The 16,207-nt window shown below is 38.4% G+C and overlaps 1 protein-coding gene across 8 annotated transcripts in view; it reads right to left on the bottom strand.

Moving 5' to 3' along the window:
• Positions 1 to 16,207, bottom strand: part of CLASP2 (cytoplasmic linker associated protein 2) — a 182,194-nt gene that overhangs the window by 146,908 nt on the left and 19,079 nt on the right. For all 8 annotated transcript variants that reach the window (XM_047098781.1, XM_047098785.1, XM_047098782.1 and 5 more), the window contains exons 3-7: positions 15,211 to 15,314; positions 13,422 to 13,513; positions 12,179 to 12,254; positions 10,299 to 10,396; positions 973 to 1,043 (exon numbers count right to left, since the gene is read on the bottom strand). In XM_047098781.1, the coding sequence (XP_046954737.1) occupies positions 973 to 1,043; positions 10,299 to 10,396; positions 12,179 to 12,254; positions 13,422 to 13,513; positions 15,211 to 15,314 (441 nt within the window). The remainder of the gene's footprint in view (positions 1 to 972; positions 1,044 to 10,298; positions 10,397 to 12,178; positions 12,255 to 13,421; positions 13,514 to 15,210; positions 15,315 to 16,207) is intronic.

Here is a 16,207-nt window from a genome sequence, read left to right as displayed (position 1 = left end):
ACAGCTGGCAGTCAGGACTGGTAGCGCTGAAGTCAATTTATGCTTCTGGAACTAAGTTTAGATTAGGGTAGACAATCTTTTTAGCACTAAACTCTCACTCCATCTGCCTTCCTGCAACACAAGGCTTAGTCTTGGTTTCGTCCAGAGAAAAGGAACTATATTATATCAGCAACTAGTTTTCCCATTATTTGACTATATAACAACTCACACACCCAATATTTCCCCCAACATCACTTACATTACTAAAGCTAACCACGTTCTCTTTTATAGGAACCTACTTTCCTAGGTGGAAAAACCACCTATAACGATCTTTGGAAGTAGAAGATATTCTTCACATATGTGGCTAATTATTATTTAAAACCTAAAGTCTAAGTAAATGCCGCCCAATAAAAGCAAACACAATCTCACAACCTTACAAAAAGAAGAGCAACCACAAAATCGAGCAAGTGCCAGATATTAACCTGAAACCTCTTTGAATTCCAACGCGGTCTCATTCTACTTGAGAAGCCAAAGACGATTATGCTGGTGCAGTTCCTACATCTATGTCTCTTCACCAGTATCAAGTCTACAGGTAGGTGTGACAGAACCCATCAACCCCACAACTTCTACTAACAACTAAGTAAAACAACTACTCTGAGAAGAAAAAACACTGTATTCATGAAACACGGAAGGCAAGAGGGTCAACGTTTCTTCAATTCAGAAGATACAAAAACTCAGGCAAAACAACAGTATCATTTTACCCCTTTGACCCATAATTAAATTTTCAGTTACTCCAAAAGAGTCAAGAGGACAGCGAATGGTCAGCAGTATGGAAAGACTTTGTTATTATCTCCTAACTAAGCTTCAGGCCACAAAATCATATCTGTTGAATCAGTGATAAAACAGTTGACCTGAAAACATGTTTCAGTCTCTAAAACTTGGCTAAATAATCTTAGAAATGTTTGAGAACTGGGATAACTTAATTATTCTTACCTTTGCAGACACTCAAAATCATACCGCCTGAATTTTGCACTTCATCAAATTTGGCAAAAATCATCTCTAATCTGGGAATAAAGAACACATTTTGTTTACTTACGGTTTAAATAGAATTTCCTTCACTATCTCCCTGAGAGAAATAAGGTCAGGGATTCAGTTAGTTCTACACGACTCTGTCTAACAATGATCTCACTCACTGAGAGAAAACACAAAGCCCGTCCCTCATGAGTAGAGAAGGAACCTAACACAGGCACATCTCCACGCACACAGCTTCGCGTTTCCTCATAAAATTATTTTTCCAAACCCATTAGAAATCTTTTAGTTACAACCTCATAATAAATCCACTCAGTCACCAACACATCTTTAAAAAGTACATACTCTTAAATACTGAGAACAAACTGAGGGTTGATGGGGGCTGGGGGAGAGGGGAAAGCGGGTAATGGGCACTGAGGAGGGCACCTGTTGGGATCAACACTGGGTGTTGTATGGAAACCAATTTGACAATAAATTATACTTAATATAAAAAGAAAAAGAAACAAAGTACATACAATCATGCAAAGGAAACTTAAGGCAAACATAAAAACAATGATATGAAATGTCAGAAACTACAGTGATGCAGGTATGGCTGATAATTTGACATTTTCTCTATTAACCTGTTTTCATTCAATACCAATTCCATTAGTGCTTCTGATTTTATATTCAGAATTACTTTCTATACTTCTATCCCCCCCCTTTTTTTTTTTAGCTAAAATGTATTTCTTATTACAATAGCAATGTACATTCATTATAAAAGAAAGCTAGGAAATGTAATTAGGAACAAAGGAAAAAAACCCAAAACACAATCCCACCATCCAAGTTTTTAAACCATATGCTTTCTGATGGTTTGTATTTATATATAATTTTTCTTCAGATCCAAAGGCAATCATGTTGACAGCACTATTTTTTAGTTCACTTTGCCTTTACTTTCCACTATATCATGTTATGGTTTATTCTTAAAGTTATGACTTAAGAGATTTGGGGAAGGAAGAGGGTCGTTGTCATGATTTTTTTTTACTTGCCAGATGTTGTTCTCTGACTCACCTTTGTTTTTGTCAGTGTCATTTCTACAACCTTAGTTAAGCGTTGGTCCACATTCTGTCATTTACTTGTAAATTGAGGATACTTTTGGTCTTAAAAATACATATTTTTTTTTAGCTGAAAACCTTCTAGGAACTCATCATAATGAGATTTCTAAACCTTAACCTCACCTCCTACCCCCATTAAATTCAACAAATAAAAATATTCACACATCTGGGGTGCCAGGGTGGCTCTGTGGGTTAAGCCTCCGACTTTGGCTCAGGTCATGATCTCACAGTTCGGGAGTTCGAGCCCCACAATCAGGCTCTCTGCAGTCAGCACAGAGCCTGCTTTGGTTCCTCTGTCCTCCTCTCTCTGCCCTTCCCGTGCACACATGCACTCTCTCTCAAAAAATAAACACACATTAAAAATTCACACATCTAGAAGGACTTCAGTTTAAAGACACAGGTTGCTCATTTACAGCTCTTCCAGAGTACTGAGCAGACAGCAGGCAGGCTGCCCAGAGAAAAGAGGTGGGCAAGACGAAATGCAGGAAGAAACCCTGGAACCGGAAGGTGGGACCTCGGAATGAAGACCAGACAGACAGGAACAGAAAGGAGAGGATCCAGGAGAGCTCTTTGGGGAAAAAGGCAGAACAAAGATGTTAAGAAGTATGAAATTAACATACAGCTAGAGTAGCAAAGTGGGAGTAAGAAACTGACGATAGAAAGCTGAGAAGAGAATTGGTAAGGAATTAAGGTCGGCAGACAAAACATACAGCAAGAAATGTCTACAGGCAGCTTTAATTTAAAAAAGGAGTGGGGGGGGGAATAAGCTGAAATTCTAGGGAAATATAATGGTAATAGGGAAGGAGGGAGGGAGGTTTAGTTAAGGTGGAAGATATCACCCAAAGGTCTTTGAAACTGGGTTGGGCTACGAGAGATGCACACTGAGCTTATTTCACACCCTTTATCCTGCTGCCAACCCTCACTTAACTTCCTATAACTATCCTGCTCTCTCTTCTCAGTCTCCCCTTTTTTTTTTTTTTTTTTTAGTTTTTATTTATTCATGTAAGTAATCTCTATACCCAACATGGGGCTCAAACTCACCACCCCAATATCAAGAAGTCACATGCTCTTCTGACTGAGCCAGCCAGGCACCCCCAGTCCCCCTTTCCTTCTAATGCTTCTCACTTGACCAACTTCCATGTGAAACATTGACATTTGCTTAGTATTCACTGAAAGGATTTTAGTTCCCTGTTTAAAATTTTATAAGAAGTTCACACCTTCCTATCTTTATTTTTTTTTAGTATTTTTATTTTATTTGAAAGAGAGTGAGAGAGATCCTGCATGTGTATGAGTGGGGTAGGAGGGGGAGGGGCAGAGGGGGAGAGACAGAGAGGAGAGAGGAGAGAGGAGAGAGGAGGGAGGGAGGAAGGGAGGGAGGGAGGGAGAGAGAGAGAGAGAGAGCGCGAATCTTATGCAGGCTCCACGCTCAGCCTCAGGACCCCGACACACGGCTCAATCCCACAACCCTGAGATCGTGACCTGAGCCAAAACCAAGAGTCAGACGCTCAACCAACTAAGCTACCCAGGCACCCCACACCTTATGATCTTTAAAAGAAAAAAACTAAACATACTATAATTTTCTTTCTATGTGGCCCTCGCCAGATTGCCCTCATCCCTGATCATTAAGTCTCAAATAATACAAAGCTCCATATAACTATTTAGCTTATTCATAGTGGAAGATCACTGCACATATAATCCGATGGCAAAGGAATAAGGGCAGAAAGAAGAGACGAGGATCTTTTAAGTAATTCAGGAAGAAAAAAAATTATAAAATTCAGTGGAAAGAAAGTACAAAGAAGCCGGATTGTCCAAAAGGCCAGTAAGGTTCTAGGAAGGTTCTGACTCAGGAGAAAGACAGAGACCAACCAGTAAAGCTTCAGTATAGAACTGGAAAAGCAACTCTAACCAAAGTCCACATTTAAGTTTAGAGTCAAAATAACAAATTTCACTGTAGTTTTGATCTGTATTTCTCAAGATGGCTAATGGTGCTGAACATCTTTATTATGGGTTTATTGGCCATTTGTATTTCTTCTATTCAAATCCTTTGCCTGTTTTTAAAATTGGTTATCTGTCCTTTCACTGTTGAACTGTAGAAGTTTTTTATAGATTATTTATATACTCAGGACATAAGTCTTTTATGAGATGTATGATTTGTAAATATTTTCCCCATTATGTGGGTTTTCTTCAGATTTCTTGATGGTATCCCCTGAAGCCCAAGTGTTGGGTTGTATTTTGATGAAGTACAATATACCTATTTATTCATTTTGAGAGAGTGATCGTGAGTGGGAGAGAGGCAGAGAGAAAGAGACAATCTCAAGCAGGTTCTGCGCTGTCGGCACACAGCCTGACACGGGGCTCGATCTCACAAACTGTGAGATCACGACCTGGGCTGAAATCAAGAGTCAGATGCTTAACCGACTGAGCCACTCGGGCACCCCAATATATCTATTTTTAATTTGGCTGCTTATGCTTACGCTTATGCATATGTAAGAAACCACTGCCTAGCATTTTCTAAGTTTTATCGTTTTAGCTCTTACACTTAGTTTTATGATCAATTTAGAGTTAATTTGGGGGTTTGGTGTGAAGAAGCCCAACTTTTTTCTATTGCCCATGGAAACTCGGTTTTTACAGCATCATTTGTAGAAAAGGCTATTCTTTTCCCATTGAGTGGTGTCAGTACTTTTGACAAAAATCAACGGGCCATAAATGTAAGGGTTTATTTCTAGACTCTTACACTGATCACATGCCTAGTGTTAATGCCACTACCACACCACCAGGCCTTATCTTTTTAAAAATAGCTGACAAAGGAAGAAAAAAGTTCTAATTATTATTTTAAAACTATTTGATTCAATGGCTTTATAAATTCTACTTACGTTTAGCTATTTTAATACAGAAGAGGGTCTTTGACATAAATAAGGCTGGGCAAAACCAGAAATTTACCCTAAAGAGTTGTATCCAACAGGAAATTTGGAAATCACAAAGAGAGCAGCATTTGAGAAACAGAAATATCCTTTCTGAAAATTAAACTTTCATGACCACTATGATTAAAAAATATAATTCTCAAAGAAATTTAATAGTCGATATAAAGTTAACTTTTTTTTTTTTAATTTTTTTTTCAATGTTTATTTATTTTTGGGACAGAGAGAGACAGAGCATGAACGGGCGAGGGGCAGAGAGAGAGGGAGACACAGAATCGGAAACAGGCTCCAGGCTCCGAGCCATCAGCCCAGAGCCCGACGCGGGGCTCGAACTCACGGACCGCAAGATCGTGACCTGGCTGAAGTCGGACGCTTAACCGACTGCGCCACCCAGGCGCCCCTAAAGTTAACTTTTGAGAATAAATGCTGGTGGAAAGAGGGCAACAGTAGAACATTATTTGAAGAAAGAAGTAAACCAGACAGTCATTCATATTTTACCTTATGAAAGTTTTAGATTCTTTGATATAAATGGGTCCAGTATTTTGAAGATTCAAAATAGTGCCTACAAAATAGTGAGGACATCATATGCTAAAAGGATAGAAGACACTCTGTGCATGCCTGAAGCAAAGCTCACCACACCTTATACCTACAGAGTCCTTCCCATTCCGTGCTACCCGGCAGAGAAGCATCATGGAGAAGGACAACACGAGCACGGCACTGAGGAAAGAACTGTGGACCGGAAGTCAGAAAGCCTCAGCTTCTCACCAACTGTCTCACCAACCTGTCTCTGCTCTGCTCTCAGACTCCTGAGCTGTCGAGTGACTAGCCCGCTTAGAGGTTGGAGAAACAAGAAGAATGGACACGGTTAAGAAGTCATTGGCTTATTTCAGTAAGAACATTAGCATGAGCTATCCAGGTATGATAAAACCCTTAAAGTTGATTCTGATGGGGGGAGAAAAAGCACATAAGGAGTTTCCCCTAACAACTAAAGTTACTTATAAAACATAACTTGGGAAGAAAGGAATATTACACACTAATCTTACTTGGAGCATAAATGCAAAAATCCTAAGCACATATATGGACACTTAATTTATAAACACAAGGAACACAGAAGAAAGACATTTTCAATAAGTGGTCTGGGTCAAGTGGACACCCACACGGAAAAAAAAATGTATCTGCACCCCTATCTCACACCACTTTCAAGGAAAATACCACATGGCCTATAAATCTAAATGTGAATGAAACTTGAAGACAATTACCCAGAGCATGTCTTTAAGACATTAGGGTAAGTAAATATTTCTTAAACCAGGCACAAAAATGTCTAATTGTAAAGGAAATGACTGAGAACTACATGAAAATTAAAACTCACGTACGCGAAAAGACATCGCCAAGAAAGTAAAAAGGCAAGTCATAAGGTGGGAGAGGATATCTGAAGCATATACATGGCTGACAATGGGCCTGTATCTAGAACATATTTTTTAAAAGTTCTAATAATCAATTTTTTTAAATGACAGACCACCGAATTTTTTAAAAACAGGCAAAAGACCTGAAAAGACACTTTAAAAGAACATATCCAAATGACTGATAAATGCATTAAACGGTGATCTTCTTTATTAGTAATCAGAAAAATGCAGATCATAACACATTCACCAGAAATCTAAAGTTAGTAAAAATAAGACTAATAATTTAGGCAAGTAACAGTGAAAATATAGACTAATAGGAAGTTGCAAACAGTGCCAGTAAGAATACAAATGGGTACAACCACTCTGGACAAGTGTTTGTCAATATCAATTACAGGTGAACATACCCTATGGCCCAACAATTTCACTCTCAGACATATTCTAAGAGAATGAATACATACGCACACCAAAAGACATGTACAAGAATGTTTTTAATAGCATTATCCAAAAAAGCTACAAGCTGAAAACAACCCACAAGCCCATCATTAGTATGGATTCATAGTATAATCTATTCGTAAAATGGAAAACTATATGGCAATGAAAATAAACCAACTGTAGCCAGATCCAACAACCCAAATGAATTAAAAAAAAAAAAATTAACTGAGAGAAGGCAGACACAAAAGAACACATACTTTATGATTCCATTTATATAAAATTCAAAAACAGGCAAAATGAAACTATGGTGATAAAAAGCGGGATCATGGTTACTTTTGGGAAGGACAGAAAAGGCAAGAATTAAAAAGGATTTGAGGAGGCTTCTGGATGATTATAATGTTCTACTTTGCCACCTGTGTGGTAGATACATGGGTATATTCACTTTGTGATAATTTACACAGCTGCATACTTATGAGTTACATATTTTTCTGTATGATGCCATACTTGAATAAAATTGTAAAATTATTTAATAAAAAGTAATTTCAATATAAATTTTTAATTTTTTTAATGTTTTATTTTTGAAAGAGAGTGAGCGAGCGAGCAAGGGGCAGAGAGAGAGAGGGAGACACGGAACCCGAAGCAGGCTCCAGGCTCTGAGCTGTCAGCACAGAGCCCGACATGGGGCTTAAACCCAAGAACCTTGAGATCAGGACTTGAGCTAAAAAGTCAGGCACTTAACCGACTGAGCCACCTAGGCGTCCCTAAATTTTAAAATATATATAACGTAACACATATACATACATACATGCACATACCCCTACACGTAAATATATTACATTAACATCAATTTTCTCATTCACATAAAATAACGTACTTTACTCAAATGAGATTGTTAGCTTTGTAAGTAGAAAACGAAGAAGCACTCAAAATAATGCATATTCCATGTACAATCTTGTTACCAAAAAATAATCGGTACTGGGAAAAAACTACATGGTAAGAGACACAGCCAGATGGGAAGAGAGTTACAACAACAGAACAGGCCACCACCTCTCAGGCGGTCTGGCTCTTCCTGACACCACCCGACAAAAATCTGTCAAGCCTCCAGATCCAAAGGCAAGTTACAGGGGGTGAGGCCAGAAGAATCTCTTAGGCCACAACCACAGGAAAGGAACCAGCAATATTCAGAATACAGGAAACTTTACAGGATAAACTGCCTGGCTTATTGAACAAATAAACACAAGGGAAAAAAAGTGTTGGAGGTACATAAAGATTTGGAAAGACTTGTAAGAACATACCAGCTAACTGCGGGACTTCATTTGGGTATTGATACAAACAAAAACAGACACATACTTATGATGTTTAAAAGCAACTGGAAACCGGGGTGCCTGGGTGGCTCAGTCGGTTGAGTGTTCGACTTCAGCTCAGGTCACAACCTCACAGTTCGTGGGTTTGAGCCCCGAGTCGGGCTCTGGGCTGACGGCTCAGAGCCTGGAGCCTACTTCGGATTCTGTGTCTCCCTCTCTCTCTGCCCCTCTCCCACTCATGCTCTGTCTCTCTCTGCCCCTCGAAAATAAAGAAACGTAATAAAAAAATTTTTTTAAAGCAACTGGAAATTTGTTTTTTGGGTTCTTTGAAACAACTGGAAATGTGAATGCTGACTGGATATTTGACTTACAGAATTATTTGCAAAAAATTTTTAACTTGTGATGACGGTATTATGGTCGTGACTGGAAAAAAACCTCTTTTTCAATTTCTGAATAATTACAGATGAAACATCATGACTTGGGCTATGCTTCAAAAGAATACAGGACAAGAGTAAGTAGGTAAGAGTATAACATATGAAACTGGCCATGAGTTGTTAATTGTTGAAGCTGTGTAATGGGTACATGAAGGTTCATTATACTACTGCCTACTTTAGCATATGTTTGAAATTTTCCATAATAAAAAGTTAAAAAAAACAACAAAAAAACCTTTCAAGCCTTCCTTAAAATGGGGACTAAAATTTGATAACAAAAAAATTTAATTGGAATAATATCTTTTTTTTAAACCTATTTTTTTAAGTTTACTTATTTATTTTGAGAGAAAGAAAAAGGGAGAGAGGGAATCCCAAGCCGGTTCTACACTGTCAGTGCAGGGCCTCATGTGGGGCTTGAACTCACAGAACCATGAGATCATGACCTGAGCTGAAACCAAGAGTTGGATGCTTAACCAACTGAGCCACCCAGTTGGCCCTTAAGTTTATTTCTGCGGGGGGAGAGAAAGCACAAGCAGGAGAAGGGCAGAGAGAGAGAGATAGAGGGAGACACAAAATCCGAAGCAGGCCCCAGGTTCTGAGCTGTCAGCGCATAGCTGGACGACATGGGGCTTGAACTCACCAACTGTGAGATCACGACCTGAGCTGAAGTCGAATCCTTAACCAACTTAGTCGCCCAGGGACCCCTGAAAAAAGATCTTTGATAAAAATAGAAACTCTGAGAAGTACTAAAGAAAAAAAGTACCTCTGAAGAAAATGTTGATATATGAGAAGCTTATTGATGGGATTTTTATTTTTACTGACCTGATTGATGAGACTCAGATATTCTTAATTTTCCTTTTATTTGACTACAATTTAAGAGTAGTGACTAGGGGCGCCTGGGTGGCTCAATTGTTAAGCAGCTGACTTCGGCTGAGGTCACGATCTCATGGTTCATGAATTCGAGCCCTGTGTTGGGTTCTGTGCTGACAGCTCAGAGCCTGGAGCCTGTTTCAGATTCTGTGTCTCCCTCTCTCTCTTCCCCTCCCCTGTGTGCACGTGTGCTCTCTCTCTCTCTCTCTCAAAAAAAAAAAAAAAAAAAAAAAAAAGAGTAGTGACTAGTTCTTATATAGCTTTCTGTTATCCAGTACCTTGTATAGTATCTTTCAACAGGAGGCACTAAAAAAAAAATTTACTTAATGAATGGATTAATATTTTTACTATAATCTTGCTCAAGCATCTTCCAAATACTGTAATGATTATTACTGCCTGGTATCCAAAAACAGTTTACCTGACATGGTATTTAATTACATATTAAATAATACAGAAGTGTATATATATAATCAACCAGTGTCCAAGAAAATTACAAGATCTCAAGAACTTTTTATTTAATTTTATTTTTTAAATGTTTGTTTATTTTTGAGAAAGACGGGGGCAGAGAGAGGGAGACGGGATCCGAAGCAGACTCTGTTTTGATAGCAGACAGCACAACGCGGGGCTCAAACCACAAGATCACGACCTGAGGCGAAGTCGGACTCTTAACCGACTGAGCCACCCAGGTGCCCCTCAAAAACTTTTTAAACGGTGATAACCTGCGTATCTTTTTGTATCTTTAGAATTTTTAAAAATTTCAGAAAATTGAACCTATTTAAAATACACACATGAAAGTAAACTTCTAAAACGAGTGCAAATAAATAAATGTAGCGAGACTTACCTAGCAGGGGGAATCCCCCTCTTACAGAGGTCCACCCTCACTCTCTCTCCCACATGTCTATAGATCTCCACCACAGCCAACACTGCCGCATCCCTCACCTGCCAAAGAATTCAGAAATTTAAAAAAACAAAACAAAACAAAACACCTTAGATGAAACATAATAAAATACTTCACCTCAAGGCAACATTACACTCGCACACCACCTTGAAGCTCTCAGTTGGTTTTAATGCTTCTAAACCCCTGAAAGATTTTGGCAGGTCATTAACAAAAACCAAGAGGGCCTGCAGAGAAACCTCTAGAGAAACCTTGTAAAAGGTTCTGTAGAAACCTAAAACATGTAAATAAAAGCTATTAACGTGGCTTTTAAAAAACCTTCTATTTGTAATAAGCCTGCATAAAAGCTGCCAGTATCTGTATGATTACAAATCATTACTGCGGTTAATATACTTTCCTGGAATAAAACTGCCCTTCAAGAATGTGGTCCAAACCCAACACGCAATAATGGGCAAAGCATCATTACTCACAACGGTCAAAAGATGAAAACATCCCAAATGTCCACCTATGGATGTATGTATAAAGAAAACGTGGTATACACACACAATGGAATATCATACAGCCTTAAAAACGAAAGGAGGAAGTCGGACAAATGGCAACACAGAAGAACCCTGAAGACGTTATGCCAGGTAAAACATGTTAAATACAAAAGGACAAATTATATGGTTCCACTTTCATGAAATACCTAGAGCGTAACAATTCACAGGAGAAAAAGTAGTATGTGGTTGCCAGGAGCTGGAGGACTGGGGGGAATAGGGAGTTCTTGCTTAACAGGTACGGGTTTGGGAAGATGAAAAAGTTCTGGAGATAGACTGTGGTGATGGCTGCACAACAGAGTACTTAATGCCAACGAACTACACACTTAAAAATGATTAGAATGGCAGGGGCGCCAGGGGGGCTCAGTCGGTTAAGCGTCCGACTTCTGCTCAGGTCATGATCTCGCGGTTCGTGAGTTCGAGCCCCGTGTCAGGCTCTGTGCTGACAGCTCGGGGCCTGGAGCCTGCTTCAGGTTCTGTGTCTCCCTCTCTCTGACCCTCTCCAGCTCACACTCTGTCTCTCTCTCAAAAATAAACAAACATTAATAAAAAATGACCAGAATGGTAAATTTTATGTTGTGTATATTTTACTACAATTAAAAGAAAAAAATGTGGCCTCAAGACAGGAATTTGGAAGATGGCCATGTTTTCCATGCCCAGCCCACTGGCAAAAAGCAAATGAAGAGGAAGTAAAACTCTACAAACCTCCAGGGGCAGAGCCAGGCCTAGTAGCAAGGAAAACCTTATCCAGGGTTATTCCAAATGCCCAAGCTGTGCCAAAAAGGTTACAGTCAAGATTCAACTCCACTAGGACGGACAGGATCCAGAATACTCCCTTTTTATGCCTAGCATACGCAGCTCAGGTAAATGTCTAACAAGGGATACACCACTGGTACAAATTCTCTCGTTAAACAGGGTTCTGTGGCAAAAAGTTGTTACGCAGCCACTCTCAGGAATGAAGAAATGAGGCTGACAACCTGTCCTCACGGTTAAGTGCAGGACTACGGAAAGGAAGGCTCTTTGTCACTCCATCTTTCAAACCCAAGAACTATCCTTTCAGCACCACACATCCTTAACGCCAGTCAAACGAGTGACAAACTTAAGCAACTGAAGTGAATATAATGTGTTCTCAGGAAGTAACTGGTGGATTTTAAGAGCAAAATGACACGAAATCTTGATTTCACAACCCCCTCCACCCTCCCTCTTCTTTTTTAAAAACGGAGTAAGAGCCCTAAGAAGAAGAGGTGGCCAAAAAAGTTAGTCAATGCTTGAATGTAAATAAAATTTTACCTGACTGTTGGAATCTCCAAATAAGATACACAAATGTGGTACCAACTTGCTGAGGACTAGCGGCCGAGCCCCAAAACTAAATAAAATTTGAAACAAAATAAAGAGAATTTGGTTTTAGTCAAACAGTAAACAAACTATACTTTCTTCTGGTTTGTATCAATAAGACAAATATGGTGGACAGCACGGGCACACATCATTAAAACATGAAGGATGTGAGACACAAGCAAAAACTAATTCTAAACAATGTGAAATATGCAAAAGTGAATAATCATGACTGACAATGAAAACTGTCGACACATGATCCAACAGAACAAAATGTTCAACCGATGGCACTCTTAAACCTAGCAACCTATCAATCGCTCATGAAAATTTGAGCTTTTGCTTTAAAATAGTGATATTTTTAGATGCTGTGTCTCCAATAAATTTGCATTCCAATAAACCTTTATTTATGTTTATTAATATTTTGATGAGGTCATGGGTTGAAAGCAAATGACAGGAGAGCCAAAAACCACAAAAGTTGTGCAGACTGAATGCACTTACAAGCTCTAGATGGCAGAAAGGACCACAGAGGAGTAAAAGAAAATAAATGAAAGTATAGTTAGAATAAAGGAAGTAACGCTACAGGAAAAGTTGAAAGTTACAATAGATCACCTATCTTGTTGCATAGAACTTGAGCACATAATCAAGAAAGGGAACAAAAGCCCTGGTTTACCAGTTTTTCGGACTGGAGTTGTGAGCTCTGTGTTATCTATGCTTCAGAGCTCTACATAATGCTACCCAATTCACCGTCTAGCTACCTGGCCGAATCTTGGTCAGTCTATGATTTTGGTAACTACCCACAGTGGTCTAGAAAACCTAGGTGGGGGAAATAGCTACAATATCTGAAATACCACTGAGTTAAAAACAATGCCAAACTGGGTCCAGAACAGAAGAAGATCCTAAGTTATACCAGCATTCCTGTTATATGACCATCTATTTTGGGTAGCAACTATTACTCAACTTATTTAAGAAAAAAAGAGAAACACTTATTACTGACTAGTTGTTTTAAATTAACATACACATAAAAAATTAACAGCCAAAGATATCAGATCAAATAAAAACTCTCATACCAGAGATCAATTAATAACTAATTTAAAATTTGTTATTTCCATAGCTTTCCTTGAGCTTTACAAAATGGATACTGTTTTTTCTTTTTAGCAAAATGAAAAACAAGTTGACTATTTTCAATAATCATAAAACTTACACGTTTAAGGTTTCAATAAGACATAGACACACGCCTTCTCGAGATCGAAAATTCTTGTGCTTAAAACCAGAAGTCAACTGTTCCCAAATGTACTATTTGAAGGAGAAGTAAACAAGAATAACAAAAAATTAAATTACTCATGCTTTAATCTTTTATCTATTCCCAACCTTATCACCAACTTTCATGAGAACTCAATTTTCCCATCAGATTTTACTTCTCAGTTTTTCTAAGCCAATTTGTGCTAGTAGCATTGCTCTCACCCATTTTCTAATATTATAATCACATTTTTTGGTTTTTATTTAATATCTTTCACTTTAGATTTCAATTATTCTCAGAAAAACAATGTCCAATACCTAAAAACCTTACAATTTCCATGCACAGAGAATTCTAAGCTTTAGAAACCTTTGACAACAATGCTACCATTATAAGCCCAGTAGTCCAGTAAGCATTCAAAATGTCTAATGTTGCCTGGCAACTACTACAGACTGTCACATGGAACAGGATTTTTCAACATTTTATAATTCAGGCTTTTCTCTTTCAGCACTGGATCCAAATACAGAAACATTATTTGGGTAAGTCATTTTATTGCTGCCTACTATAATTCTCTTTTGTAAAAAGCATACATAAACCTATACAGATAATCCAACTTTATTTTCCAAACATACAGCCAATTGTCTCAATCAGTCCTTTCCCTGCAGTTAGAAACACCATCCTTTCCATTTATTAAATTCATGCATGCATACACACACACACACACACACACACACACACACACGCCCTTCTCTTCCTGGACTCTATTCAGCTCTACTAATATTACTCTCTGCCAAACTTCCTAGAAGGTAACCTGGAAGTTTACCTGGAAAACCTGAAATGTAAATAACCTGATGCAGCACCACCACCTCTGGAACACCAGTCTATATAAATATTTATATTTATGTCCAAAAACACACGTACAAGGATGTTACTTACAGTACTATTTATAATAACACATCAAAAGGGAGTTAAAATTTGAACCACTAAGCAAGTGCTGAAGGATACCCACCAAACTATTAGCAAGGGCTTCATTCTAAGGTGTAAAATATCTCGGCCAACAGTTTATTTTTACAATTGAACACTCTGGATGTTTTTCTAAAACGTATGTTATACATAATTTTAAAACTGTATTCTAAGCGATAACACATTAAGTGATAACACATTGCATATATTGTAACTTCTGATTTTTTCTACTTAACATGAGATATTCTATAAATCTTTATTTACATGTCGGTTTATTTTCAGTCTCCTTTCAAAACATCTCCCTAAGGGCTAATTTTTTTTTTTTTTACTATATTCATAACACACAAATCAGTGTCCTAGAATATATGCTTTATCTAATTAGTAACCACCTGTTTAAATAAAAAATTTTGTTCTTGTCAGTGTAAAAGTCGCAGTAATTAATACAACATTCAGTAGTTCTCAAAAGGAGCTTTCTCACTGAACACTGTATAACCTGCAGGTAAGAGAAACCAAAGAATAATACATTCAGCATATTGTCCAAGTAACAGAATCTGAGTCAGCTTTATAAAAAAATGCCAAAGAGTAGAAAATAGGAAAAAGCAAAACAACACAATGTTAAACACTGACATTTTACTTTAAGTTTCAATTTCTTCAGAGCATTAACAATGATTCACTGTTTCCGATTTCAGCTTCCGTGTCCCTGGAGGCTTCCATGACTCGCTGTGGTTACCATCCATCTATCCCGATATTTCATCACTGATTAGCAAAACCGAAATTTAAAAGGTAGGCCTACCATAGGTGCTGCTACTTGATCCATCAGCTTCAATATCAGAGTCTGAGCTTCGTCTCGAACCTTGTCTTTGGCATCTCCCATTCTGTCTATTAAAGCTACAATAACTAGAGAAAGGCAGGAGGAAGAGAGTAAACATTTATAATTCACCTCCATTATAAGCTGTATTTTACAAAATTATAATCAGCTCGTTTCATAAATGGAAAGTTATCAGGTAAGCAAATTATTTTCTTCACTCACGAGTCCAACAAAAACTAACGGAGCAGGAAGGTTCAAAAGTATACTTACAGCATGATATCCACTTATGATCATGTTCAAAAAACAGGCAGGACTAAACACTATCCTATTTAGAGACGTGTGTGGCTAGTCAAGCTCTACAGATCAGCAAGGGAGTGGTCATCCGAAACGTCACGTCAGTGGTAACGTCTGGTAGAGGGAGGGAGGGGTCATTAGGAAACGCAGAGAGGAACAGCTAAGATGGCAGAGTTCTGGTTTCTTGCCCTGGGCACAGGCAGGTGTCGGTTTATGATCACATGTTTGACATGTATGTATGACATATTATTCTGACAAAAATAAAAGCCTAGGCCCCCGGGATTACAGTTTTTCTCTACTATGTCCAAGACTGTGGCACTGTTTCACGCAAGGAGGCAAGAAAGGCAGGTGAGAGTCTATTCTTGGAGAGTTTTCATGAAAATGGCTTCTGTAACTGTAAGTCGACAAAGAACCACAAAGAAATGACATCTGTTGAGGGTGAGGGTGAAGGGAAAGGGAGGTGAGGGCAGAATTCAGAGGGTACAGATTCTAAAGTTCACTCATAGGGCAAAAATCTCTCACAGTCAAAATTATCTTTTTGTAATCCCTTAAATCACCACTGCCCCTCGTGTGGTATTACAAGGTGTGAGGCCACATTATTTACTCTCCTTTTGTCTTTACTTTCTCAGCTCCTAAAGGTCTGCAGCAGTGCTCACCCCAAAAGGTGACTAAAAATTAAAGAGAGAAT

The sequence above is a fragment of the Lynx rufus genome, unplaced genomic scaffold (assembly GCF_022079265.1).
Source record: "Lynx rufus isolate CCGP_SWC_20201006 ecotype Redwood Valley unplaced genomic scaffold, mLynRuf1.p SCAF_5, whole genome shotgun sequence".
In the NCBI taxonomy this organism is placed as follows: Eukaryota; Metazoa; Chordata; class Mammalia; order Carnivora; family Felidae; genus Lynx; species Lynx rufus.
This window is presented reverse-complemented; position numbering and strand designations above follow the sequence as displayed.